The sequence below is a fragment of the Argiope bruennichi genome, chromosome X1, assembly GCF_947563725.1.
Source record: "Argiope bruennichi chromosome X1, qqArgBrue1.1, whole genome shotgun sequence".
NCBI lineage: Eukaryota > Metazoa > Arthropoda > Arachnida > Araneae > Araneidae > Argiope > Argiope bruennichi.
In genome coordinates, this window is record NC_079162.1 from 131,254,405 (window position 1) to 131,282,377 (window position 27,973).

Sequence of the window (27,973 nt, forward strand, 5' to 3'; positions counted from 1 at the left end):
AGTCGGATATGGAAGTTTTACTTTCCAAGGTATTTCTTGAAATTTAATGAAGATTATTTAAGATGTTTTTGTGATAAATAATTGTTAATAATTATCCTTTCTGTTTTGATTTTTCCTTTCTTTAAAAGATCTGACTTTGCCTTTTACATCGATGACTATTTCATTGCAATGAATTCAGAAAATATTTTGAAATCTATTCAAACATCTGTAATGCGTATATTTTCTCCAAAACGAGATAGATTTTCTTACAAAATTATTATTTACCATTTTTAAATACCAGAATACGAAGAAATATGTTACAGAAAAACTGAGCCTGAAATTTCCATCTATTTAGCCTTTAAAACCTAAAAAATTAATAAAAAAAACCGAATTAGACTTAAGATATATTTTAATAATAATAACAGAACAAATGCTCTTCTTCCAAAGAAAAGTTTTATTAGTTTTTTGTTCATGTAAATTGATCAAAAGAGTAGCATTTTCTAACAAATTTTCTTAAAAACTGCAAATAACTGAGTATAAAATATCTTTATTTATTTTCTGAAAAGATGACATATTAATATCAACTTTTTTAAAACATAAATTTAAAACAACATATTAAAAAAATACTCTATTGAATAAGAATATGAACTAACAAATTTGAAAGAACAGAAAATTCTGGTGAATTTTATGCGATATTCCGTGAATCTTAAAACTTGACGTCACATATTCCTGAAAAATTATTCAAATTAAAAACTGAAGGAAATTTTCACACATGATTTACCATTACTTAGATTGTGATCATTAACAGTACTTGAGATTTCAAATGGAACATTGATATTATCAATTTTGCAATGAAAAATCAAATGAGGCGTATAAAAGAAAGAAATATAAAGGATTTTCAGAGATATTTCTGAATTACCTTTTTTTAATATAGATAAATAATTATGCTCGTATTTCTCTGTGTAATATGGCAACATTATGTTAAATGCATACACTTATTTAAAAACGTTTTTGTACATTTTCTGGTGCTTTTTGAGAACATGGCTTGAATCATAAAATTATCGACTGACGGATATTACAAGGTGACGTTATCATGTAAGTCATTTTACAATATTAATCAGAAATTAAATAAAGCATCTTATAAATTTGAGTTTAAATATTATTATTGATAATTATCACCTTTGAAAATCTGATAAAAATAATATAGAAGTCATTGTCTTTCTTTCAATACTTCTTTACTTTTGTCAGAAAAATTTAATATTACTCCATTAATGGCAATCATAAGGAAGTATTCTTTTATCAAAGAGTTCATTATGTGTCTATTTTTGCATCATAAGCAGCATTTGCTGTTCCTTCATCTTTTATATATTTGTCTTGTTTATTTCTTAATATTAACCACATTATGAAAGCTACACCAGCGGAAAGTGCACAAGATGCTGCTACGGTGTAAAGCAGAACTCCGGGCACAGTATCTATGTAAGTGCTTATAATAAATGGAATTATCATTTCGCCAAATGCAGCACCTATGCAAAAACTAGAAGCCATTTTGTTAGTCACAGTCATGTATTTCTCGACCCAGCCAACTGCAGCTGGAAAGAATGATGCTATTCCTACTCCTAACAGAATGGTTGCTAGCCATACTGCCCATACCTGAGATGCCCCAAAAGATAGTAAAATGAGTGCACCTATTGAGGATATGATAATATCGAAGACAATAAGTTGTAAATTACTAAATTTTATAGCAAGGAATACTGAAAGAAACCTTGAAATCGAGAACGCTGCCCAAAATCCCGAAGTCATGTAAGATCCAGTTGTTGGAGAAAGTTGTAGAGGTCCTTTAACTACATATGTCGTCAACATTTGTGCATATCCGACCTCAGTTCCTGTTTCTACAAATACTAAAATGATGTTCAGAAAAACTATTAGAAGAACAAAAGATAATTTTCTTTCTCTCACTTGAGACTCATCATTTTGCTGTCCTTGAGTTTCCAGTGGAGCGATGATACAAATGATTAAGAAAAGTGCTGTGACAAATATTGCAAAGCCTCCAATAGCTGAATAGGCATACGTGATGGGTGGAATCTCAAAACTATCAACCAAACTATTATTAAGGAAATTCTGAAAGGCTGGTTGTAGAGTAGTATTTGCAGCAATTGTAGATTTGTTGTCAAAGCTGAAATCTGATGTGTCGATGTTGCCAACAAAAGGAGCAGCAATTAAAGGTGCTATGAGTGCTCCCAAACCAAAAGTAAAGTGGAGTGCTTGATAAAAAGGCCCACTGTCTTTTCCCCACAAATTCAAGCAGCATACATTTCCTCCTGAAAAAAGAATGTCAATATTAATGCATAAATTTCCTCGAAAAACAAATTAATTTGTTAGATTTATTAAGGAAAGGAGAGTTTGGAAACCAGAATAAAATTTGCAAAATGGAACATACAAATATTTATAATTCAGGTATTTTCAGTATTTAAAAATGTATTCTATCAAGATATTGTTTGTCACGCTCATGCTTATGTTATTAATCAATGAGACTTTTATTAAAACAACTTATAGAAGAACGAAGAATTAAAAATGTTTCTGATTCAAATTGTTAAAAAAATCCTGAGTGTTACTAACTATTGCAATCTCTCTTTTCTTAGGACTAGTGAGAGATTTGAACATATCAGCAAAGATAACTTCTGTCAATCATTTTCTTGTCAAAGTATGATCGAGTGTTTACAAATTGCTTTAACGTTGTCAGCATGATGCGGAAAAATACTCCAAACATATAAAATAAGCTTATCAATTTCTTAACATCTGAAGTTGATAGAAATATCATTCGGAACCTTTAAAATACCCATTATTTTCCCTAATTATGAATACAACTCAAGATATCTCTGAAGTTGACCAACTGAGTGGAGTTTATAGATACTGGCTGACCCCCATAAAAAAAAGACACATTGAATTAAAAATTCGAAAACTTTTTATATCTTTTAGGAAAATAAATGATCAGTTATCGAGGGGCTGTGAAGAAGCAATCACGAGGAAAGAAGAAATCCCCAATCACTGCACGAGAATGTTCGAGTTTTAAAAAAATGTTGTGAACAAGGATATAATATAGTAATGAGTAAGCAATAATGCAGTAATGAGGGGAGCATGCAAAGATATGCAAGAACCGATAACAAAAAAAAGTTTCATATGATAATGCATTGTGCGATCCATAAACTAAATTTAATTTTGAAAGATGCTATTAAAAGAAACATTGCCAGGTTTTCGATATAACCCAAAATGCATATTGCTATTTTTGTCATAGCATTGTTTGCTGGGAAAAACTGAAAACAAAATATTTGAATAGATTATGCAACACGAAAATGACATGACATATTTTACACTCAACTCAATTAGCTGAATAGAGAAGTAAAATTCAGTATTCATAAAAAGCATAGGATTGATAATTTGATGAAATATTAATTATTCTGACTACCCGGAAAACAAAGAAAAAAATAAAATGATACGATTAAAGAAAAACCGGGAAAGTACCGACTTTGCTTCATTCTTTATCATAAAATGAAGAATTTTAGGATTCCTAAACATTGTTCCAAACTTTTTACAATATAAAATCATATATTATCGATATACGGAGTATTTTAGAATAATTTGCTTAAAATAACCGAAATGCGAAGAAAATATAGAGATCTAGTGCCTATTAGTAAAGAGAATTTTGAGCTTTGGGTAATAATTAAAAAGTTTTGCCTGAATAGGATTAGGGAAGTGAAAAAACTTGATGACAAATTTTGAGAAGATGAGAAATGAAAGGAAACAGAATTTTATCTTTCGGTAAATGTTCTTCACCCAATAATAAATATTTACACACTCCGTGACTGTTTCCAGGGTATGAAAAATGTTCTCAATATATCAACCCGGATTTCTTAAGAATGCAAATGAAAAAGGAATCTATGGCAAGACAACTGACTCTGCGTGAAAATTTCCAGAGGATGTTAAAACAATATTTTCATTCGAGTTCTCTTTTGTTAAGCCATCATTTAAAGATAACTTTAAAAAATTAATAACGTTAAGGATTAGCAAAATTGATAACAAATAACCTTTCACTTTCAATTACTTTTTTTAAGCATGCGCAATATGCAGTATGAAACAGTTCATATGACAGTGATTATTTTCAAAACTGAAAATACTAAAAAGTAAATTGTGAAACAGTATGGGATAGCAAAGACGTGTCAATTTAGCTTTGCTCTCAAATGAAAATAATCAAGCCTGGTATCTCGGTAAAGATCTCACTTTTTCCGGAAACTTCGGGCATCCTCCTAGTTGACTGACCTTATGGACTAGTGCTTGGTTTAAAAATATCGTCATACCTTTGATATGTTTAACATTGGTATGAATCTATTATCTATTGCTATTAATAATGAATGCTAAAGCTCTCAATATATGCAGAGCGAATTATAGCAATCTTAATGCTTTCCTTCATTTTTTATTTAGTGATTTTTTCTACTCGTTAGTGTTTAGTTTAATTTCATTTCGAGTATATCCTAAGCTCTCTTTTATTTTTTAAAAGTCCTCATTTAGTCTCTCTCACACTCTTCTTCTCTAGAGTAAACGGACAGTAAGGATATTCTTACAGGTTGGTGTCCCAATTTTTTTAGTTCTATAGAGTAGTACAATTTCAGTATCTATGTGTCTTTATAATAGTAATACTTGAGATCAAGACTCCTTCAGATTTTGTGGTTTAATTACAAGTATTTTTCCAATAAGCCATCCTATATTTACGCCAAGTGCACTGATGTTATTAGTATAGCAGCAACGATTTAAAGACTGAGAAATACAAAATGTGTTTATTCAGAGATTCAGGGATAACAAAGGCTACTCCTGTACTTTTTTTCATAGCTTAGTATTTGAAACAGAGCAACTTTTTCATAATGAGCAAAAAATTAGAACCAAATGGAAATGAAGAATGCTTATTGTAATATTTAAAGTGCTCTAGTAATTTTTATTGTAATTATAAAATGACATTCATTAGTCTAGCTTGAATCGAGTAGCATCTGAAGTTGCAAGCAGCAAAATTTCTTTTTTTAATAATAGGTGCTATTCTTAAGTGCTCTAGTGCGAGTAAGGATCTAAATATTATTTTGGAGGGAAGATATTTCGAGTTTTACCAATAAGTAATTTGGAAACTTGTTTTATCCATACTTTAAAAAATACAAAAGGCCTCTCAGGTGCCCCATGAAAACAGTTATATCGTCTTATCTATTTAAAAACACAGAAAGGCTTGAAAAATAGGTGAATACGTTTTAATAACCAAGAAATATTTGAAGTTCAAAATACTTATTTCAGACGTAAAATGAATGAGAAATATTTTTACTAATCTAAGAAATTTATTTATTTTATTTTTAGCTTAAAATATCTTAGTTTAAATTTTAAGCTAAAAGCTTTACGGTGAAAGTCATGAACTCAATAACAGGTAATAGTAAGACTTAATATGACAATTTTATTAAATTGCATTTTGCATGGAGAACTAGGTTTTAATAATATAATATATAAAAATAAAAATAAAGCAATGCATTTTTATCGAAAGCGAAGCCTTAAAATAAATTTGTGGAATTATTGAACTGAATTTACTATTTAGGCGATAAATAAATTCGAAATTCATCCTTGCTTGAATATTCGGTTTGTATGTTTGTTGTCCTGTTACTGAACACTAAATTAAAAAAGTTGAGATTGCCAAGAAATAAGGTATTGTGGTGGAATGAAGATTATTATGATCCGTGCAGTGGAGGAAAAAGGACGTATGTTTTCGGTAACATTTCTTTAATGATCACATTTCACACAAAACAAACACAAAGACAAGACAAGACATTAATACGCGCACACCTTAAGAGAACAGCATCTCATCTCCTTAATTACAATTGAAATGCACTATGGAATGCGTACATAATCAGGCACCGCCATCTATTATCCAAAAGAGAAGATAGAGTAATGCAACTGCTACAGTATCTGAATTAAACTACAAGCGTACAACTTTTTATTTTAACTAATTCTATCCCAACAATTTTTAAAATATGACATTTTTATTTTTTGTAGGTATTTAAATGGTAAAAAAGAAATCGTTTTTTTAAAAATTATTTTCTGTCTTGCCACCTTAACCAAATTTTTATCAAAATATTGCATTTCAGTATTGAAACATTCATAAGAGTCGTTCTTACCTCCTCCTTAAAAATCTAACTTGATAGTAATTGACCAATCTGTGTGCATGTTCCATAGATAAGTTCTAACAATGCTTGGTGAATGAGTAAATTGCTTTGCTTTTTTGTTGTATGTGCTTATATCGGCTAGAGTTTACATTTTCTTAGTTGAAGATGTAATGTCAAGCAGCAATTTGTATTAAATTATTTCACTGTCATTCATAATGGGTTACCATTTATGATATCTTCCTATCCATATCTTTTCGTATCTTATCAATGAAAAGTAAATGGCTTGTACGCGATATGATTTCATGGCTCCTAAATTAAAAGATATTTAATGCTAAGAAATCTGGTAACAGTTATATCAAAACCCGTACCGATGACTTTCAACTTTTCATAATTTCATAATAGAGTACAAAAATTATTTAAATCCATGCGATTGCAGTTATAGAATATTTTTGTTTAATATATAAATATACAATTGGATGAACTAACTTTTTAATCTCTTCTTGTATCTATTCTTTTTTGAACTTTTCATACTAATATAATTTATAATTATGTTAATATCTGTTTTGTAGTAATATTAGAGTTATTTTGGGACGTATTTGTACTTTTAAACTGGGTCAGAAGATAAGGATGGCAACTAAAACTCTGAAATTCCCAGTCACATAATTGGGAATGTGAACTACTGGAAATTTAGCTTTTAAAATATTAGACAAATGAAGTTTAAATACTATTTTTTGATAAAAATAATGAGCTTGTCACAGTAGCTACCGTTTAATAAAATCTGCAGAGCGATTTATTTGAGGCCCTAATCCTTATCATTCTTATTAATTCATTGTTTCGTGTTTGCTTTATGCTAACTTGTTCAGTTGTGTAATTCTAAGAAATTCCTTTCTTTGTTTCTAATGCAAAGCATTGGTTAGTAGATTTCTTGCGTAAAACATTAGCAAGTGGTCTCTGAATTGAATATTGATAATCCATCCAGGCATTCTCTGAAGGAAACAAACATCGGATGAATATATCATATCACACTGTGAGCTATACGTCAGAAATATATTACAAAAATGTTGTAGTTGATATAATTTATAAGTAAAGGAAAATCTTGTATTAATCTTTCTGTATATTAACTAATGTATGGGTCAGGGTAAAATTAAATGATACCGATACATTGAAGCATTTTATGTTGCATTCTTGTTGACCCATGGCAATTCTTTCAGATTTTAGATTTTCAATGTTTTAAGAAAGATATTTTTTATATCTTTTGAACTTTATCAGCGATTTACTATACGAATTTGAAACAGGCATTTTGATTTGAGATATTAGAAATGTATATAAATAGGCTCCATATATTATTTTGTATTCCAATAATAAGTAAAATGTCTATATATGATCAAAATATTCCAAAAAAATATGATAAAATTTTGGTATGATCTTTTAACAAATTTAGAGAACTTTTCTTAACATCTGTAAGATTCAACTCAAGTAAAGCAAATCTACTTCGAACATAATCTCTGGGTAAATTGTTTTTCTCCTCTCGGTAAATTGGGTAAATTGTTTTCTCCTCTCGGTAAATTGGGTAAATTGTTTTCTCCTTTGGGTAATTTTCTGGGAGAAATTGTTTTTCTAGAATGCTGTTCTCTTTCTTGTAGAAAATCATTTTCTGCGAAAGAATTATATCAAAACGAATGAAATATTAAATAAAAACACGCGATCCAGTCATTAGGACTAGTCACTTTCTTTAATTGATTTGTCCAGCGTAAATCAAGTTAAGGATATTCTGAGCAATTTTCATCATTCGACTAAAAATTTCTGTTCAAAATTTCATAGTTTTCAAGCAGATACAGGACAAGAATGTTTAGATTTTTTTTATGAATCATTAAATTTTTAATTGTGTGGCCTTTTACATATTTTAATTAACTTTTTTCTCGGAAATTTAGCCATAAAAAAATTAGTCTCTTGCAGATCTGAAATCTCTCAACGTGCTTGGGAGCTGTCCCACATTTTATTTGCCTATAAAAATGAATTTATTAAAAAAAATTTTTAAATATATGATTTCTTAATTAACATGTCATTCTCATAAAACAAGCACTTTTAATTTCTTTTCTTTTTTAGAAATCCAGTCAAAACATTCTATCTTTCCAAAAAATAAAATATTATTGAATTTTATATAGCAAAGAAAATAGGGATATAGTAAATAGTAATTTTTCTTCAGCGTTAAAAGAATATTATATGAGTTAGTGTTTCTTAAAACTGTGAGAGAATTCGAGTAAAATATTAATTCTGCATTATGGTTTTAATAAATGTATTGTGTGTTCGCAAAAGTAATCAAGGATTCTTTAAAAGAAGCAAAGAAAAATAATCTAGAAGTCTATCTTGATTTTTTAAAAATTAGTATAATATTATAAAAATTTGTCATTAATTAATACTTCCTTTTCCTATTTTATTTTTCTACTGATGTGACATATATCGTCATAAAGAACTCTTTCGTTTATAGACAAAGAACATTTCTGTAGTTTGTTTATCGTTTCAAGAACATTTCTGTAGTCGAGGGAGAAATATTTAAGAATCTCTGATTTAAATCATGATTTGTTCGATGTTCTTAAAGGCAATAAAATACAAGAAAGAGACGTCTTTTAATTACAATAGAGAGATAGAAACACCGTCTCATACCCTCTGCCTGTAAACATAACAGTTATAGGTACGTGTTGTGCGAGAGAGAACCTTAATTCCTTTAAGAAGGATCTCCACGCACGGAAATAACGATGAAAGTAAAAATTTGATGTCAGTGGTTGCACTGAAATGAAAAAAAAAAAAAAAAAAATCAAAGACTTATGAGAATATTAAATGTGAAAAAACAAATATAAATAGGGCAGAAAAATGACTCTTCACAGCTTTCACACTGAAAATCGAACTACGGTTTAAAAAATAAATGACAGATGACAGTGCTACTGTGTTTTACAAACAGTTCAAAAAATACATGAAAATACAATAGTGTCAGTTCGCAATTACAAGACACATTTGTTATTCGTATAATTTTGAAAAAGAAATAATAATTCGTGCTTTGAAGGACTTGCAACAAATGCCTTTTTCACTGAAAATATTTTTATTTTGAATCTTTTTAAGCCAATTTATTTATTTCTATATGGGGGGAAAGAAATATGTGCCTTTTCAAGTAGATAATTTTTAGGTTCAGTATTATTTCGATATTTTAAATAGCCAAAGCAACAATTTACAATGCAAAACACCGCGGAATAAATTCTTAATTATAGAATGAAAATGTGAGAATACACGTAAATAGGTTTGTATTAAATTCATGAATGGGAATAAGAGGCACGTTATATTATCTTTTAAAATAGCTTGTACCTTGCCAGATAGAATAAAAGAAAATGAGATATACGAAATGAAAATAGTGATACACATATAGTATAGAACTTCAACTGGATGTTTACGTTTATTGCGATTATGTTTCGGATGAATATTGCATTTGTCTCAAACACTATGTCAGATTTTTGTAATGGATACACTAATGGATTCTTTGTAAGTATATCAAAAATTATGTATTTTAAAACCAGACATTCTTTGATAAATTTGTCTGATACTCGAAATACTATGTTAATCATTTATTCAGATTCTAGTTGGGACTGTAAATTAAATGAGACATTCTGCACGTGGATATATTGCTTTTTCGAAAATGTATCAATATCTTATAAATTCGAAAGAAAAAAAATGCATTGCATTAAGTTAAATGAAAGCTGAATTTCTAGCTTTAATAGAAAGGGCAAAATACGTTAGTTAGTATTCAAGAATTTTAAAGGGATTTAATTTAATTGACCCCGAAGTCCTAAATTGTATACTGTAAAAAAAATTAACAATTTTTTTCAAAAAAACAATGTTGAGAATAATAAAACTAAGCATACAGATGTTAAATATAAATTTATTTAAAGTTATTAATTGATGGCGAATTTCAACTAAAATATTTAATTTCTAAGAAAAGCTTAAAACGAAATCAGAAGAAAAAAAAAACCCTTTTTATCTATAATAAAATATATATTTCAGATGGATTCAGCGACTGATGGGACTGAAGGTTGGATATGCAAATAAACTGGTTGCCGTTAAAAACCATAGAGCTGAGATACTGACAGAGGGAGTGCAACCCTATTTTGGTGTAGGACAAGATAAAATCACGTGACGTGTGGACAGAATTTGTGTTCACTGTAACCGCATTCTCCGTTCTCCATTATATTTCAATGGCAGATTTTTTCTCGCTTTTAACTGTTGGATTTTAAAACTTATTTATGCCATGGTTAACTATTGCTGTGCAATTGGATGCAAAGAAAAAGCTTCTAAGGATATTTCTGTATCATTTCACAGGTATGTACAATAAAAATATTCTGTTTATATCCATTTTAAGTCAATTTAAAATTTCGTAACCTCCATTACTCAGTGATTTTAGTGTTAAAACAGAATAATATTTCATAGTTTGGTTTAATTATTGTATTAAATTTATTTAATTTGTTATTAAGCTTCATTTAAACTGATGTAACTACATTATATTTTGTTACTTGCTTTATTTCAATCTCGAATGTGTTGCAAGTGCTTGGCTGAAAGCTTGGCGTGATTTTTTCTCGCCAATACAAGTGTTTACATAAGCATTATTGACCGATTAATAATTGTGTATTTATAATCGGTCAATAATGTTCTAAATAAAGTTCCTTATTATTTCCAATATGTTGTTTCTTTATTACCATAAATATTCGAATCGTATTATACCGTGAAACGTTAAATCATCATTGTGAATGAAATAGTGAAACTAAAACATATGTTTTATTGAAAATGTTATATAGTAAAATTTCATAAATGTGCTAGCAGTAATTGCACGTTTTTATAAATTTTAATTAAGATCTAAAAAGAAACTAGTGGATATTCTAAAGATAGACTATTAAAGAAAGAAATGCTATCTTTACAGATAAAAATTTTGTCTGAATGTTAACATTTATTAATAACTTGCGATATGCACATACTCTAAAATCCCTGTTTTCATAAAAATTTTGAATTTCCGTATTATTTTGTATTAAATCAACATATTTAAATTTCCAAAAATAATTTAATTTTGTTTCTGCGGTAGTTAGAAGCAAAGTTACCGCCAACACTATAAACCAGAAGCGAAATATTTAAAACTGAAATGAACAAGGAGAAGGTACGAGGTTTAAAACTGAGTTCGGAATTTTGTATAATGATAGTATACATTTAGAATGTTTAATAATAAAAATACTAAGACTCAATAGTCAACCTTAAAACTTTCAAATTAGCTTATATACTAATAATGTGTTATCCGAACAAGCGCTCGAGTAATGTAGTGGTTAGGGTACTGGCGTAGCGTTTAGGATACTTGGGTTCGATTCTAAGCTACAGTTTTTTTTTCTTCCTAAATTATTTAAAAGTAATTTAACAGTTTTAATTAATATCTTTTTCATTTTTTATGCAAAAATAAATATTATTTAGAATATTCAAGAAAAAAAAGATTTGGGTCACTTTTATAATCTGCTTTTATCAAAAAATGTTTCTTTTTATCTGTATGAGATAATGATAAAAGTATTTGAACATGTTATGTAAAATTAAAAGATGTTTTTAGGTAAAGAAAAGAAATAAAATTTTTACTTAAAGGAGAAAAATGGTCACTTTTAATTAATGCACAAAGTAAAAAAGTAAACATAATTTAAATCAACAAACTCGGCTACTGATGTAAAAAAGAAAACATTATTTTCGAAACCAGTTTGCTTAGTTTTCAAAGAATGAATATATATATATATATATATATATATATATATATATATATATATATATATATATATATATATATATATATATATATATATATATATATATATAAATTATTTAGGAAATGTTAACCGGAAATAAAAATCGACCGGACCCAATGCCGGGAAGCAAAATGTTGCGCGGCAGTTTTTGAGTATGCCAAGATTTGCGATGTGGCGCCAAAAAAGGCCAGATTTCTCACAAGTCACATGGCTCAAGTTGCGTACACTTGTTTAGATTAGAAACAATCGACTAGCTTCCTCCATTTATATATCAGCTCTATGGTTGAAACATACTTTCATTGGTTATTTTTCTCAGCCGGAGATACGGAAGTATTCAACTTTAACAAATTAACTATATACCAACAAGAAATTATTTTTTTATCACTGTAATTTAATCTTCTTTTAAAATCATAAATATCTTACTTTGTGTGTATGTATGTGTTTTATTCAATTGGTAAATTAGTTCTTTGTTTTAATGAAATACGACACCTTCGAGTTATATGCATCATTCCAACTACAATTCAGGTTATAAAATAGTGCGATGTTAAAAAAAAACAACTAAAGTTAAACAAAATAACCTGACTTTTTATTTATATTCTACCTTATAGGGGAATCAAGGAAAGAAATTTAATAACTAAATTGGTATATGTCAACTAACAGCAAGGATTTTCAAATAAATTCGTCTTTACAAACTTGATTACTTGTTTCGAAAAATATTTAATTTTTGACAATTAATCATTGTTTAGCACAGCTTGCCCTTCAAACCTGTAATCAATGAATGAAGCCTACCTGTGTCCAAACAGCCTAAGGATAACCCATTGACAGTCATAAGTGCAGTTAATGCTCCTATACTTCGACTCCATGGAATTCCCAACATTGTGAGCGAGGCAACAAAATTAAAGATCGTAAGGATGATTTGTTTTCGGGCCACCATGTCAAATAAAACTCCTCCTATAAAATAAGTATTGAATATGTCTAATTTTATCAACTATTACAATACATAATATAATACACTATCTACCAATAAGTATTTGGACACCCATACAAATGAGGATATCTGTGGTCCTGATATTTAAAATACTGAGTATCCTGCTCTTTCTGTACTAAAATATTGTGTAGGAAACAGCATTGGCGTCAGTCGCATGCAAGATGCCACGAAATTTAGAGCCGTCTGATTTCGAGGAAAGAGTAATTGTTGGATATCATAGAAATGACAGATCGTTAAAGGCCTTAAAATATCTTTTTTTATGAGTGATTTAAAAAATGCTCAATATTGCATTCGTATAAATTTATTTTTACTATGTTAACAATTTTATAAAATTAAAAAAAAAAACTAGATTTGAAAAGAAAAGTACTAATTAGAAAACTGTTGCCAGGATGATTTTGACTCCGATAAATTATCTTTATTAATAAATTTAGTTTAACTATACTAAATGTACCGTTTCGAAGAAACAATAAGGCTATTTGCTGGTGGACCACGCAATTTTGAACTCCAGCCAGATGGTGAGGAGTAGACCTGAGTTGGCACCACACCAATGTTAGAACACTTGGTACACGACATCAGATTTTGAGTGTATCATACCCACATATACGATGGATCTTGGGTGAAATCGAATTTCGAGCCTGTAAAACTCCGACTGTAAAAGTTTCAGGCGGAGATCTTACCCATTCTTTGTTAATGATATAAACTATCTACTCTTCTGGTTGAGAACAGAAACTAGTGTTTGGTGATTTGCTGATTTTAGAGAGATTTAATGTACCCATAATTTATTTCAAGGTCAAGAGATATTTTGAAGTTATTTAACTTCTCCAATTTTCTATAGAAGAAAGTGTAGAATAGCTGGTGAATATTTTATCGAACAAAAGAGATTCTTATAAATTCTAACGCTTCTAAAAATTGCATATTTTCGATTAATTAATCGAATTTATGAAAGTTTTTAGAAGGCAGTTTTCATTTTTTTCATTAAAAATACAATAAAGTATCTTAGCATAAACTCATTATGAGACTAATATTGAATTTAATTTTCAGCAGAATGCGTTCATTCATGGAATACTTTTCAAATATGGGAAGTATTCTTATTAGAATGATTACGCACTATGAGAGGTTAAAATGTTTAAAAAATAACCATTGATAAAAAATAAGCATTTAACGTTACAATAAAGTTATTTTAAAAGTTGAAATAATGAATAGGTTTTTTTCTTTTAAATTATGAACATGAGCTTATGAGCGAAAAGCTAAAATACCCCCTTATGAGTTTTCAATTCAACTGTAAAATAAATTCTAGTGCAACTTATTGTTTACATTTCCCAACTTATTCTTCTTTAGACGAAAACAATAATTAAATGGCTACGGTAAAAATTAAAAATGGACAAAAAAATTCATAATTAGAAGAGAATTTCCACTGTCAAAGGGTTAAATTAACACGATACATTTTGCAGAGGGGACATGCTATTTTGACCCAGCTAAGAACCATTGGAAAGATTCAAGGGTTTTAAGCAATTTTTTGTTTTCAGTAATGACATTCATAAATGACATAGTTAATAAATTTAAAAATACGATGATTCGATACATTTATCTGATTCATGAAGGACATTTCCATTTTTGTATTCAGGACGAAAAATGATTTACGTCAATCATGTTAGAAATTAAACACAACAAATCCATTTAAAAGTTGTGACGCACTCATGTCATGCAAAACTAGTATTCTATAACTCTCACGTCATGGAAGCATCCAGAATTTTCCGGTTTTGTAATGATAACAAAAAATTACAAACGCCAGGAATGTTTTTCCAGCTCTTCTGAATTTAATTCAATTAACATTTTTCTCAATTTGAAATGTATGATGCAAGACATTCAGTTAAATATACTATTCCATGGCGCCAAAACAATTACGTGAATGTAATTGGAACCCTACACATTGCAGTTTTTGTTCACTTTTTTTTATGAAATTCAAGCAAAGTATACAAATTATGATATTAACAATTGTCCTGACAGGAAACAAAATAATCCAGATTTGATATTTTCTTCTTATAAGTCTTTCTCAAGCTTGTCGATATATTTCCCGTTTTCTCATATTTAGTTGATTATTTTATAGTCTGAAATTGTTTGCCGAAAAATTTCAATATTAGCAGATAATTCCAAACAGCTTGAAAAAAAAAAAAAAAAAAAAAAAAAAAAAAAAAAAAACTGCAGCAAAATTTTCTGAAGTAAAATTCTTCTTTTAACCCTAGTTTAACCAATGAATTGTGCATCATTTTTTGGACACTCCGAATCATAATTCAGGAGAAGTTGAAAAACTTCCTTTTAACTGTTTCTGTATAGTGATAGGAAGAATATATTCCTATTATCAAAAATATCTTCTTTTTGGAGAAAAGGTTATGTGTAAATCTGAAACACATTTTTATTAAAAGAGAAAAGCATATTATGCAAAATTTTACTTAAAAATTATTTAGTATTTTTCCAAAGTAAAAAATTTTCACCATTAAAAAATTGGCTTTATTAACACTTGAATCCAAAAGTTGTATATATACAACGGGCTTACGCGCAAGTTTAAATGCCCGTTGGGGTTTTTGAAGTCTTTATATATATATATATTGTTCTTGATAAGCGATACTACTTACTAAATACAGCTATAAGTGGGCGAATCAGCCAGTTTTTAGTGTCTCAGGTGATACACGATATATGTGGAGATAAATCCGACTCATATAACGGTTCTTAATAATTATTAGCCAAGGTTTTTTTTTTTTTTTTTTTTAGATAAGACTGAAGTTTTCTGACTTAAACCCATGAATTTAAATCCCATTTTAAATATAAATACAATAGAAATGTAAATTCATTTTCCCCACGGAATTTTAATGTTTGTTTTTAAAACCTGCCACTGTCGGCATTCCGTCGTCACTTAGAGTAATGAACGTACGTTAATGTCAATATCAAAATGTAGTTTTGAATTGCGATATTAAATTCAGTATCATCAGTTATTAGTCTTCTAAAATATTTCTACATATCGTGGACTAAAATTCTGATTGAATCCAATTTGCAAGAATTTTTATAGAAATGCTATGCTTTCTGAATCGAAATGAAGGTTAAAATATAGAGCTACTTAATAAGCTATTCTTAGTAATTCCGTTGGTCTATAAAAAATTTCTAATTTTCAGAGAGTCAGAAGAATTGCAATGGCATATGTTTCATTCATGATGATTAGATTAAATTGCCTGATTTCGTAGACGATTGCCTGATTTTATGTAATGGTGAACTGCTACTGCTGTATACACCTTTAACTTGTTTGTCTATCTAGACATGTCTGTCTCTAGCCTCCAACTACGGAATTTTTGCATTAAGTTACAGTAGCAATTATTTGTAAAAAGACATGCTCTACACAATATTAAAGTTGTCCTTGACGCTCTTATATGAATTGAAATAATAAATGTCACAAGTAGGATGACCTATAATTTAGAAACTCGATAAATTCATAATTCTAAAGGTTAAAACGGCGTACAAGATCTTGAGGAATTAGTACAAAGAAGCTCACAATTGGAAACGCAAGTTTTGGTCAGTTGGCATTTGATCTACAAAAATATGCTTAACAAGCAGTGCTATCTTTATAAATATAATATTTTTCTTATTAGAAAAAATAAGATCAATAATGAGAATATCATTTTTGAACTTATGTGATCTTACTTTATAGATCATGAATGTATTTATACTTAATTCCTGAATCGAAAAACTTCTTACAAAAATATTATAACTTCCTGGATAATTTTTGCTTTGATTTTTTTAATCAACACTTCTATTTAAAGTGCATGGTCTATAGCACACAAAAAAGAACTTTTTAAGAGGGTATTTTTAGCAGAAAATGTACTTCTTATGTTTAGTTTTGATATAAAATATTGGATTAATTAATATTTAAAAAATGTCAAATTTTAAGTTTTTGATTTGAAAATAAATGTTATTTTCAAAATTCCATTGAAAATGAAAATTCCTTCTCTTTCTTCCATTTTTTTCCTTTCCCTTAAGTTTTATTCTTATAATAAAATGTTTTTTATTGCCTACCTGATAAGGAACCAAAAAGATAACCAGCTGATCTTGCAGTATAAATAAATGCAATATGCTGCATGTCTGTATTGACAAGGTTTTGTAAATCCAATAATGTTGGCCCTGGTATTGCGACACTCATACCCTGAAAAGATGAATAAATAAATAATATAAAGTCAAAATATATTATCTTATGAGATAAGTAATAAAAATAACACTACATCCTCAAATTATGATTTTTCTATCTTAAAGAAGATGCTTGGCACACAAAGAAGCAAATTTAGCAAGATTTGATATTTCTTTCTAAGAAACCTCGTATCTTCCACGTGGTGAAGAATATTTTCGTACGATAATTTTTGATTTCACAATCTGCCTCAGAAGAAAGAAACAAGAATCTATCAAAACAACAGTTTCAAGTATTTTGATATTGGGAACATTTAACTTCGGAATCACGAGAGTATTCTTCAATTATTTGACCTCACAAAAATCGCCTGTACACACTTAAAATCACTTGAATAAAACAAATATAAAATAATAAATTTACAGTTAATTTAATTTTCAGTTATTATATTAATTTATCTGAAACATAGTAAATGGCAACTGTACTGATAACTTCAATTTTAAAACTTACGGGTAATGCATACCCGATTCTTTTAATTCCGCAAGAGGATCTGATCAGAGGTTTTGATAGAGAAGTTTTCTGGAAATAAGGGGCACAAGCACACAAATATCTTTTTAGTTTGGATTATTAAATACATTAATTCAAATTATTGTATTTTAGCAAAGTGAATATGCTTTTTTAAATTTTATTTAAAAAAATTAATGTGAAATTATTCAATACTGTTGTATAAAGAGCTTTAGAATTCAAGTTACTTCAACCTGAAGCGCTTTTATTTAGCCTCGTAAATTTTTTTCTTAATTATCTTATTAGATATCTACTGTAATGGGAATATGCAGTTGATTGATTCGACAAAGAACTCACAGCGCGCTTGAAATGATAATGAACTCTAGAAAAATTTTGTATAATGGTTAAGAATAATTTAAAATGAGATAATACGTTTTAGGAAATTTAAAGAGGAATCGAACGTCCAATCTATAATCGCCAAAACTTTACTAAATTTTCATAAAGTTACCAAACAAAATACCATTTCCGAAAATCTTACCAAATTTGTCAATTTTAAGAATCTAACATATTTCAGGAAAAAATTAAAGGAGAAAGGGGAATATAGCCTCGAAAGGAACTGTGGGAAATCGTCGTATGATGGTAGAACGATAAAGTTTTAGGCTTGATTCGTGTATTTTTATTTCATTTTTAAAATTTATGCTAACTATATAGTAACGATAATATGGTCACTCAAATACTGATGCTCATATCATGATGTATTTATAAGCGAACGATCGCAAATATAAATCCAGTCATTAAAATAATGAAATGTATAGTTGTAAAATATAAAAGTACTTTTAAAATTTATTAAAATGAAAGTAAAAAATTGTACTGAAATAAAATTGGGGGAATATATATTTTTAAATTTTAAAAAGGTATAAAAATAATTTTTGTCAATTGAATTTTCGAAAGTTATTATGTATGCAATTTATAATCGAAATTAATTGTAAGTATGTAAGTTAAGTTCGATCAATTTTGATTAATTTTTAATTAAAAATCTAAACAAAATTTAGATTTTTAAAGCAGTGAGTGAGCACATGCTATTTAAGAAATAACACTACCTTTCGAGTTATTTAAGAAATAACACTACCTTTTACCTACGAGTCCTCTAAAGCTCCGTTCCGACGACCCGTGCGCATCTCCAGACAGGCACATTTTGCCCTCTTTCCCCTCTCTTGTTGTTTTCCGAGGTTCTTTGATGTCTGTTTATCTTCCCGACAATTAGCGGGGAGTTCCGGACTGACGTTCACAGGCAGGGGTGATCCTTCAATGGGTCAGTTGTCAGATTTACGACCATACCCGTACATGCAACAGGCCGTCAGAATGGGCTTAAAGCTAACAATGTGCCCTGTGGATTGTTTTCTCATCTTGTATTGCATTGCGCAATTTACAAATAGTATATGCCAGCCAATAAACATTAACATGTTCATTCCATAATTTCTGCGCATAAAAACTGTGGTTAAAATGGTGAAAGTTCTTTTCAACGACGTGCAATCATAACTTTTCCCGTTAATTTTAAATCTTCACACAGGGTTGCACATAGACTTTTTCGAGCTTGTTTCATGTTGCCGAACTCATCCAAACATATATTTCAATGCGATAAATATTTTCTAATTTATGCATCCAGTTTTCTATAGAAAGAATTAATTCACATCTACTGGCCTCAGTATCAGAAGAGGAGTACCATATTTTAATACCTTTCTAATAACCAGAATATTAGAAGTATGCACAGCATGAAGAATAGTTTTCAAGTCGATGAATTAATTATGTAAGGTAAAATGATGTTACAACATAGAAGAGGATCATTTTACCTAGAAATGTAAAATTGCTATTTTGAAAGATAAAAGAGCTAATTCTATATTTCTTAAATTTAAATTTTAAAAAAATTGAGTCCCAATACTTTATTTGGAATTCTTTTATGTTTTCTAACTAATCAACAAAATGGTTCTGTGAAAAGCACTGGGTTTTATTTGAGTATCTAAACACACTCAGAAATATGATAGGGATAAGAATGCTTCGTGCATAAATAAAGCAATTTTACTACGTTAGAAAATTTTGGAAGCCGTGATATGAATATGATAGCTGCCTTTATAAGAAATACCTCTGCTTACCACTGGTATTTCTCGTATTCAGATAATGCTATTTGGTGTAGATAAATTCCAGAAATTAACTGTGACATTAATCCTTCTGTCCCATTTGCTTGTTTAGCTGGACAAAAAAAAAAAAAAAAAAAAAAAAAAAAATTTGCTTTCCTTTTTTGAAATTGCATTGAATTAGATTTCAGGGCGACGCTGTTGAAGTCATCTGATAAATACAAACTTAAATAATATTTTCCAAAAGTTTGATGATTCGGTCATAATTTGAACATTATGACAGAAAAAAATTCCCTTAACTCTTCAGCTTAGACCTTCGGATGCATCCGAAAGACGTTCGAGAAGCCATGTTTTTGAATAATGCTGTGAGAGAATCAAATAAATAAGCGGCGAGTTTATGGAACTCACATCGTCTTGAACTCATTCATATTTTCATTGGAAGATGAGAATAACCAGAACGCAATTTAAATATTTGTTTGTAAATATAACTCACCAGTTTAATCTGGTCTTTCTGTCACGGTTGATCATGTCTCTAATTACGAAAACTGCAGGAGGTTTTCTTTCCTGAATAGATTTCGAACATCAACTTTTTTCCCTGCTAGGATTCGAATTCCATTTCTTACGTCAGCACTCTAGGGGCACTGCTTAACTTCAAAGATTTACAGATATAATGGCATTACAGAAATCTATAAATGTAACCATAAAAAGAAATAAAATCCTAAATGCAAAAAGCAGAGCTGGTTGAAACCGAAAATTGGATAAGGATCCATTTACTCTCATTTTCTTTCTCTTTTTTTAATCATATTGCATTGGAAACAAAACGGTCTTATCTTCAGATAGTCACAAACTCATCAGAATCTCCAGACAAGAAAGAAAAAAGCAATTTTATTCAACATTCCTTGGAATTGAAGGGGAAACGAAAGAGACAGAGAGTGCTGTAAATTCATTCAGCCAAGCCAGGCATGATTAAAAACAAACACTGTTTCCCATAACAATTTCGAAAGGAAGCAGTAAAAACGGACCAAACATGTTTTGAAGCAAGACAATTTTTCGTTCCCAGAACAGTCGAGATCAAATTCGAAGACGGGATCAGATCCAGAACATCAGTATTTTTATTCTTCACCAGACAGAAATGCGAGACCCTTTTTCAAATGATCCTTATTCATTAAATTTTGCATCGAAAGTTTTCTATTAAGCAACACAAACTTGTTCAACTATCTGTGTGAATCCAAAGATTAACATGCATGAAAGTCTGTTACGGAATTATATTAACTAGAACTTATTTGTTATTGTATTAACTAGAGTTTATATTAGATAAGAATACTAGAAATTAACAAGAAATTATATTAGCTAGAATTTATTTGTGTAATGATAATTACATAATTTATAATGTAATAATTAGCATTTGCTGCAGAAAAAGAAATTCGAAAATTGTTATTCACTGCTAAATTATACAGAAATAGATTATTGAGAATCCGGGCTAAATAGGATTTGGTGCTACAGTAACAGTTTCCTGTTTATTTGAATTTTCAGAGCCCGATATACTCATACACAGTCCATTTAAAGTTAATAGGATTTTAAATGTTGGTTGTTTTTTAGAGTGCCGAGCAGCCACCTTTAAAAATTAGCTGCTAAGACTAAATGAGTTAATTTTCGTACATCGGAAATGTAAACAGCTTTTTTTATATAATATAATTTTATAATATATAATAATATAATTTTTATAAGATTAATACAAAAAAATTAAAAAGAACTTTCAATAGAGATAAAGAATACTGTTTAGAAATAGATGAAAACTAATCCCCTTTAATTTTCTTGCAAAAATATCTATGAAAAAAAAATGTTTGCATACGAAAGATATGATGATTCCAATGAAAAGATATTTGAAGAATAAAAAAAGACATGGAATTATCTATAAAAGACATAGATGTCAAATTACTAAAATTTGGTTTGGTTTGGTTATCAAAATTTGGTTGATTTGCCACTAATGAGCAACTTGTAATTGGGTCTCACTGTTTTTTCAAAAAGCCTTTTTTTTGCTATGTCATTTTGATGTTAATTTTCTTTTCTTCTAACAGAATTTATTATTTAATTGCAGTTTTTGGCATCTCATTTACAACATTGTTAAATTCGGTGGTTAAGAAATTGGAATTCAAGTACTCCACGCTCCATCCTTCAAACCAACAAATCTGATTGTAACTGGGATTTTGCAGTATCCTGTATTCATTTCAAATGTTGCTGATTGCAAGAATCATTCCTGTCGATGACAAATTAATATTTTCCTCCATTCTGTCTGCTCACAACTATTTGTGTATACATGGCATTTGAAAAAGAATCATTTCTCATATAGGTGTTCTGCATGTTTACAAACTATTTAACTTTTTCTATATAACTGCTGTACATTTAGTCAGTGAGTTTTATTTTTGTATTCAGATTTCTTTCAGACCGAACTTCAGTCAAAATAATCCTTTTCTTGACGTCTTGAAACATAGTGGCAGCGACGACCTTCTGAAGATAGCACCGCCGTCGACAAGGAACTACGTTTCTGTTCTGTTAACGCGATAAATGTGAATGGATGTCATAAATTCCGCGTTGAAAGATAACAACTCTGGATAATTTCTACTTGCGAATTATTCAACAAAACAGAAAGTAGTAGGAAATCGCTGAACGAAGTGAGGGCATTGGACTCGTGTCCTCGCTGCGTTAACCAATGCCCTAATGCTACTTTTGGCTGTTGGATATTTGTCTAAATTTTTAACTTTATTTTACTGAATATAAAGGAAAAATTGAAGCAAAAAAAAGGATGCCAGTTTTAAAAAGTACCTTATGAAAAGGTAGTTGCGCTATTAGATACCTAAATTAGTATGGATTTCATATGCAATGAGGAACAGCCAAATTGAAATTAATATTAAACTTACTTACACTTCATATACACATATTTGTATCGCAACCGAATCTGTTTTGAGATTAGAACTTCATTTTTCTTGACTGAATGTAAAACAATATTCACTAATTTTAAAATAATAATTCAACAAAAATTAATTTTGCCCATTTGTTTAAAGTTATCTCTCTTTACATATACAGAATCTTGAAGTGTACTTATGCCGATGTTGATGCAGTCAGGGAAAACAAATCAAGATTAAAATTTATCATGCTATGATGTTTTGAACTAGAGCTTCGAATTCGAGTTATAGGTTTCACAGATAGGCATATATATGAAAAGGGCATCGTGCTTTTGATCCAATAAACTTAAAAAGTCAATGGATTTTTTTACAGGAGAGAATAATTTGTGGGTAGACTGCATGCCTTTGTCTGGATAAATAAAAGAAAATGGAAATTAAATATGGCAAATTAATTGTATGTATTTAATATAAGAAGTATGGAAGTCAAGTTTAAAAAAGTTTGATGCACTTCAATAATGAAATATAATGTATGCTAATTATAAATTTACAGAGTCAGAGTTTAGTTATAAGCCCGATCATGATACATTTAGTGTCAAAAAAACTGTGCTTAAGGAAGTAAATATGGACTGTGTAGGGAGGGGGGAATTTAATAATATTTGGTTTCAATACGAAAAGCTAAAATAAATCAGACTTTAATATATTCCTAAACGAAAAATGTGGTCTTTTCTTACCGTGCTTAAACTTACGACTCTGTTTCCAAATGCAACAATCTTCTAGGACTTTGATAACTAATTGCACTCAAACTAATTAAGTTATTACGGAAGTATCATACCCACCTATAGTTAAAATTATTCCTTTTCCGTAACACAATTGTCTAATTTTAGACTTTTCATCTTCAATACCGAATACTTATTTCCGCAACATTCTTTCACCCAAACATTTTAAACTTTTTCATAAAGTTTAATATTAAAAATTTAAATGATCCAAATTGCCACCAGTATATTATTTTTCAAATATATCCTACTTTTAGCATTGACGACTATAAATATTAATACTGAAAATTCTAATTTTTGTCTATCCCCTTGAGCACTGAAACAATTCCTTTACTTCCGTCAACTTTCAAATAGCAGGAACACTCGGATTTTGAATTCAAAAAGAAAAAAGAAGCCAAGGAAAAAAATAAATAAAATAAGACAGTCACAAGTTGTTGACTAAAATGTCCTTTAATATAGCTGAAAAATCTAATTACAAATCACAAATTATGTGAAGATCAGAATTTAAATCTCAGATAACTCCTTGAGCAGTACAGAAGATATATTTGAATATTGTATTAATGAATCAATAGCTGATGCAAAACATATTTTACATGAAACTACTCCTCCGAAAAAGATTATCGTTAATCCCCGAATGATCCTGTTTTCCTATATCTTTCTAAAAGATATAGAAAAAGTATCAACTAGAACATGTGCTCGTCTAAAGATCTGTTATTCTATTAACAATACCTCTGATATGATTGATTCCGCTATTGAGCTGTTATTCTATTAACAATACCTCTGATTACAACTTTCATTAGAGTAACTAATGAAAGTTGTGGTAGGAAATCTCGTGCACATTGTCAGATGTTTAAGCAATAAAAAAATTGATACGTAGTACACTTTGGATGCGAATATTTAGTTACATTAAAAGTTTTGTTTCCTCGCAGTGATGTTCTTGAATACTCATATCAAAACTGATTGCAAAATTCGTTTCTAAACAAATAGCAATCCCCTAACAGGAAAAAAAAATGCATTGCCAAATGCAAAAAAAAAAAAAAAAAAAAAAAAAAAAATGCCGAGAGAAAATTAGAAAAATAACTTCCAAATATATAGTGAGCGAGGAGCATAAAATATAGTGCGATGTGAAACCGCACTCTAATAACATTTTTACCGATTGGAAATTTCCTCTTCTATCTTTTATCAAGCCCTCTTCCCTACTTAATAGAACTACGCTAAATACTTCAGATTTCAGTTCAGGATAAAAAGCAAGTTTACATAATACTAATTGCCGCCTTCAGATAGTTGATCTTTGCTATAAACCAGTATAAATAAAATGTAAATGAAATTTATAATCCCAGTACAAACTATTCGTTAGACGCCAGACGCCTAATGAGCAATACTGACACCGGTGGACAATTATATTCACTGATGTCCTTTTCTTATGCTTTTGAATGTGATCTACTAAATTGCTTTATTTCCCTTTTTTTATCAAGTTTTCAATGAAATAATCAATGTTTTTCGAAAATTGCTGTTTTACGCATCTTTGTATCTTTTCAATCCTTTAGATTTTGCTTTAATGTAAACTTTCATGTATTTAGCTGTTGACTAATCTATTCAAAGTCAGTTTGAGCATCACAGACAAATGTTTTTTTTTAATGTTATCTATTTTGGCATAATACCATTTACTTTGGCTCAACCTTTTTAAATATGGCTTTTGTGCCTTTAAATCTCAAACAAAAAACATTTAAACAAAGAATAAAATTTTGAAGTTCTGCGCATTATTCGAAATACTGGTTTCATTACGAGAAGCATAAAATGAACACCTAGATCAAGCCTGAGAAATCTGGTAAATCTGAATGACAAAATGACTAGGCAGTGCATATAGCAACATATGTATTATAATTATTTATAAAATGGCCATCGACCATTTATGCATCAGCCATTTCCGAAAGAGATACATCTTTTCATCGGTGATATCTTTCATCACCTTTGCTATCTCCTATTATGTATTCCTTCCTTCTATTTTAATGCTACCAAAAAGACTAAAATCCTCTTATCCAGTTCTCCATACTCAGTAATTTACTTATTATTTTTGAGAATAATTAAGCAAAAAAAAAAAAAAAAATCTTAAGACCCTTGAATTTTTCAAGCAATGAAAATTTGCGCAAAATATACTTTAGCTGTTTTGTAGCATTTCATCTCATTAAGGATAGTTTTTTAGCCTTGTGATACTAGAAGAAAAATAAAATTTTGATGAAAAGATCGGACTTTCATCAGACTAAAGTATGAAGTCAGGAATGTTTACCAGAAGAGTGAAAAGCATAAAGTACACTTTTATAAAATTACGTGATAGTATTTGAAAATCCGATTGTCGATTTTCTTACTCACCAACATGAGGAAGCACAGGTACAGGTTGCATGTCTTGAAAATCTTGATTCTCGTGGCTGTAAATATCGCCATCTGAATTCTTTCTGCTTCAAAAGTTAGTTAAATCAGCGAATTTCTGAAAAAGTAGGAACAATGATCTATTTTTTAAATTTCCAATCGGTTTTTATTTAATATTGAAAAATTCTAATAGATGAAAAATTTAAATTATAAATTTTAACTTAAGCTCATATTTACTGAATGAAAGTTTTAAACAATTAATGTCTTTTCAAATCCATGTCAATAGGGTCAAAAGTGGAAACAAAAAGCAGATAAATAGTTTAATGAAAAAAAAAAAAAAAGGGGGGGGGGGTTCTAAAATAAAAACAAACAAAAAAAAAATCCCGCTGTCTCATATTTCGTGATCAAAAAAGAATTAAACTTTATATTGGTATAAAAAATTCAAATTGTATTTAGTTTTCATTTTTTAAGAATTTTGGAAGCGTTCGAACAATTTTCATTCTATTAAAGAAACTCGCCCAATTTTTAAAAAAATATTCTCTTCAGTTTTTTTCGAAATACTCTTTTGTATTTTTAAAAAAAATTATGTTGTTCTATAAGTAATGAATTTTCTTTAAATCATGTGAGTAGAATCAGTTTTATTGATGGGCCAATAAAGAATTATAAACGGATTCAATGAATCTCTGCTAATAAAACAGTGTGTGTTGGCATTATGGAAAGCAGATCTTTAATCCAAGAACTGCCAAATTTGGTACAGATATACTTTGATAGGTAGGAATGTATACCTCAGGGACAATGATTTTTTTGAAATTTTAATTAGAATATTAATTAATTGAAAATTAAGTGACATTTTTTTTTCATGAGATATTTCAAAAATAGTAATCCACAAAATTGATTTTTACACCTTTTTAAAATTCAAAAAATATTCTTTTTAATGATACCATTTTAATTGATGCGCAATATTTTCCTGAAATTTGGCAATTTTTAAAAAATATTTTTTCCATAATTTTTTTAGCTAATAATTTTTTAAAAAAATATTTTTTCCACAGTAACAATAGATTTCATTATCAAACTGAAGTTTAAACAGTTTTCATTGCTCCTTTAAATAATAATAACGTAATTTCTTTCCATTGCTGAAATCTAAAAAAGAAGCTCTTTTTTAAAAAAAGATATCTACGTAGTTTACTTGACAAATAAGAAGATGAAGTTAAAATATCGTAAATGTAAGAAGATATATTAAACCCGAAAGTTACGTTTTTAAGAGCATTCTGATGTCATGGGGTATGATTCTACTTGGGCGGTTTATAGTCATAACTAACAGAACAGATAAAATAGCACGGCTTTGATGACTGTCATAATTTGATGCTTAAAAATACTTTATTGAAGGAATCATGAATATTAAGTTACGCATAAAAGATTTAATTGGAATTAACAGAAGCATTATAATTGGCCACCAGCTGATTTAAAATAAAAGTATCTGTAATTTTCGGAAATGACTTACCTGGAAAGTGATGGAGACTGAAAAGAACTTCAAATCTTTATAAAATCTCGTTTCCCAGAGATTGTTTAAATCATTTAGAGAGACTTGTCTTTTTATCTTCTTGAAACCATTTTCTCTTAAAGAAAGAGTGAGGATCTTAAATCATTGTCAGATGTGTTTTGTGATAAAACTGTTGTATGTCTTTGCTTACGTCTATGCGAAATTAAAGAAAGCCACGTCGTTTGAGACTACGTGGCAATGATACAACGTTCAAGGATTTTCAGCAGACTGTGAAGATCTTTCGGATATTGTTTTTATTCTACATCTGAACCGAAATATATTAAGCCTTATCAGTGCAAAACATAAATTTAACGCATAGTTTAAAGGAAAATTTAAGATATATTTATCAAAATTAGATAGAAAATTTCAGATTGAAATCCTAGGGAACAGCGTGATACACCGTAGCGGAATGAAAGCATTTAGAGACTCAAGTGTTGACGAACATGTTATATGCAAAGGATGGGAAAAAATTTCTTTGGGGTTTGATTATATCTTTTATCTTACCAATGACATCAAGAGCAGTACGAACATTTTATAGAACCTTAAAATAAATTGAAGTACACTACTGTAAAATGCCTTAAAATGGAAGAACAGTTCTGAATGAATGGGGTGGGTTTCGTTTCC

At 29.2% G+C, this 27,973-nt stretch overlaps 1 protein-coding gene across 3 annotated transcripts; it reads right to left on the reverse strand.

The window, feature by feature from the left end:
- Positions 1-494: 494 nt before the first annotated feature.
- On the reverse strand, positions 495-27,425 carry LOC129958910 (sodium-dependent glucose transporter 1-like). Of its 3 annotated transcripts, none has more exons than XM_056071645.1 (5): positions 27,311-27,425; positions 25,813-25,927; positions 17,028-17,154; positions 12,767-12,928; positions 496-2,297 (listed from the first exon to the last, which is right to left on the reverse strand). In XM_056071645.1, the coding sequence occupies exons 2-5, from the start codon at positions 25,882-25,884 to the stop codon at positions 1,291-1,293; spliced, it is 1,368 nt and encodes a 455-aa protein (XP_055927620.1). In that variant the 5' UTR covers positions 25,885-25,927; positions 27,311-27,425; the 3' UTR covers positions 496-1,290. The 3 variants fall into 3 exon arrangements, with proteins under 3 accessions (XP_055927622.1, XP_055927620.1, XP_055927621.1); XM_056071646.1 differs by lacking the exon at positions 27,311-27,425 and adding an exon at positions 27,063-27,194; XM_056071647.1 differs by lacking the exons at positions 25,813-25,927; positions 27,311-27,425 and adding an exon at positions 20,260-21,086 and having other exon boundaries at positions 495-2,297.
- Between the last annotated feature and the right edge of the window lie 548 nt (positions 27,426-27,973).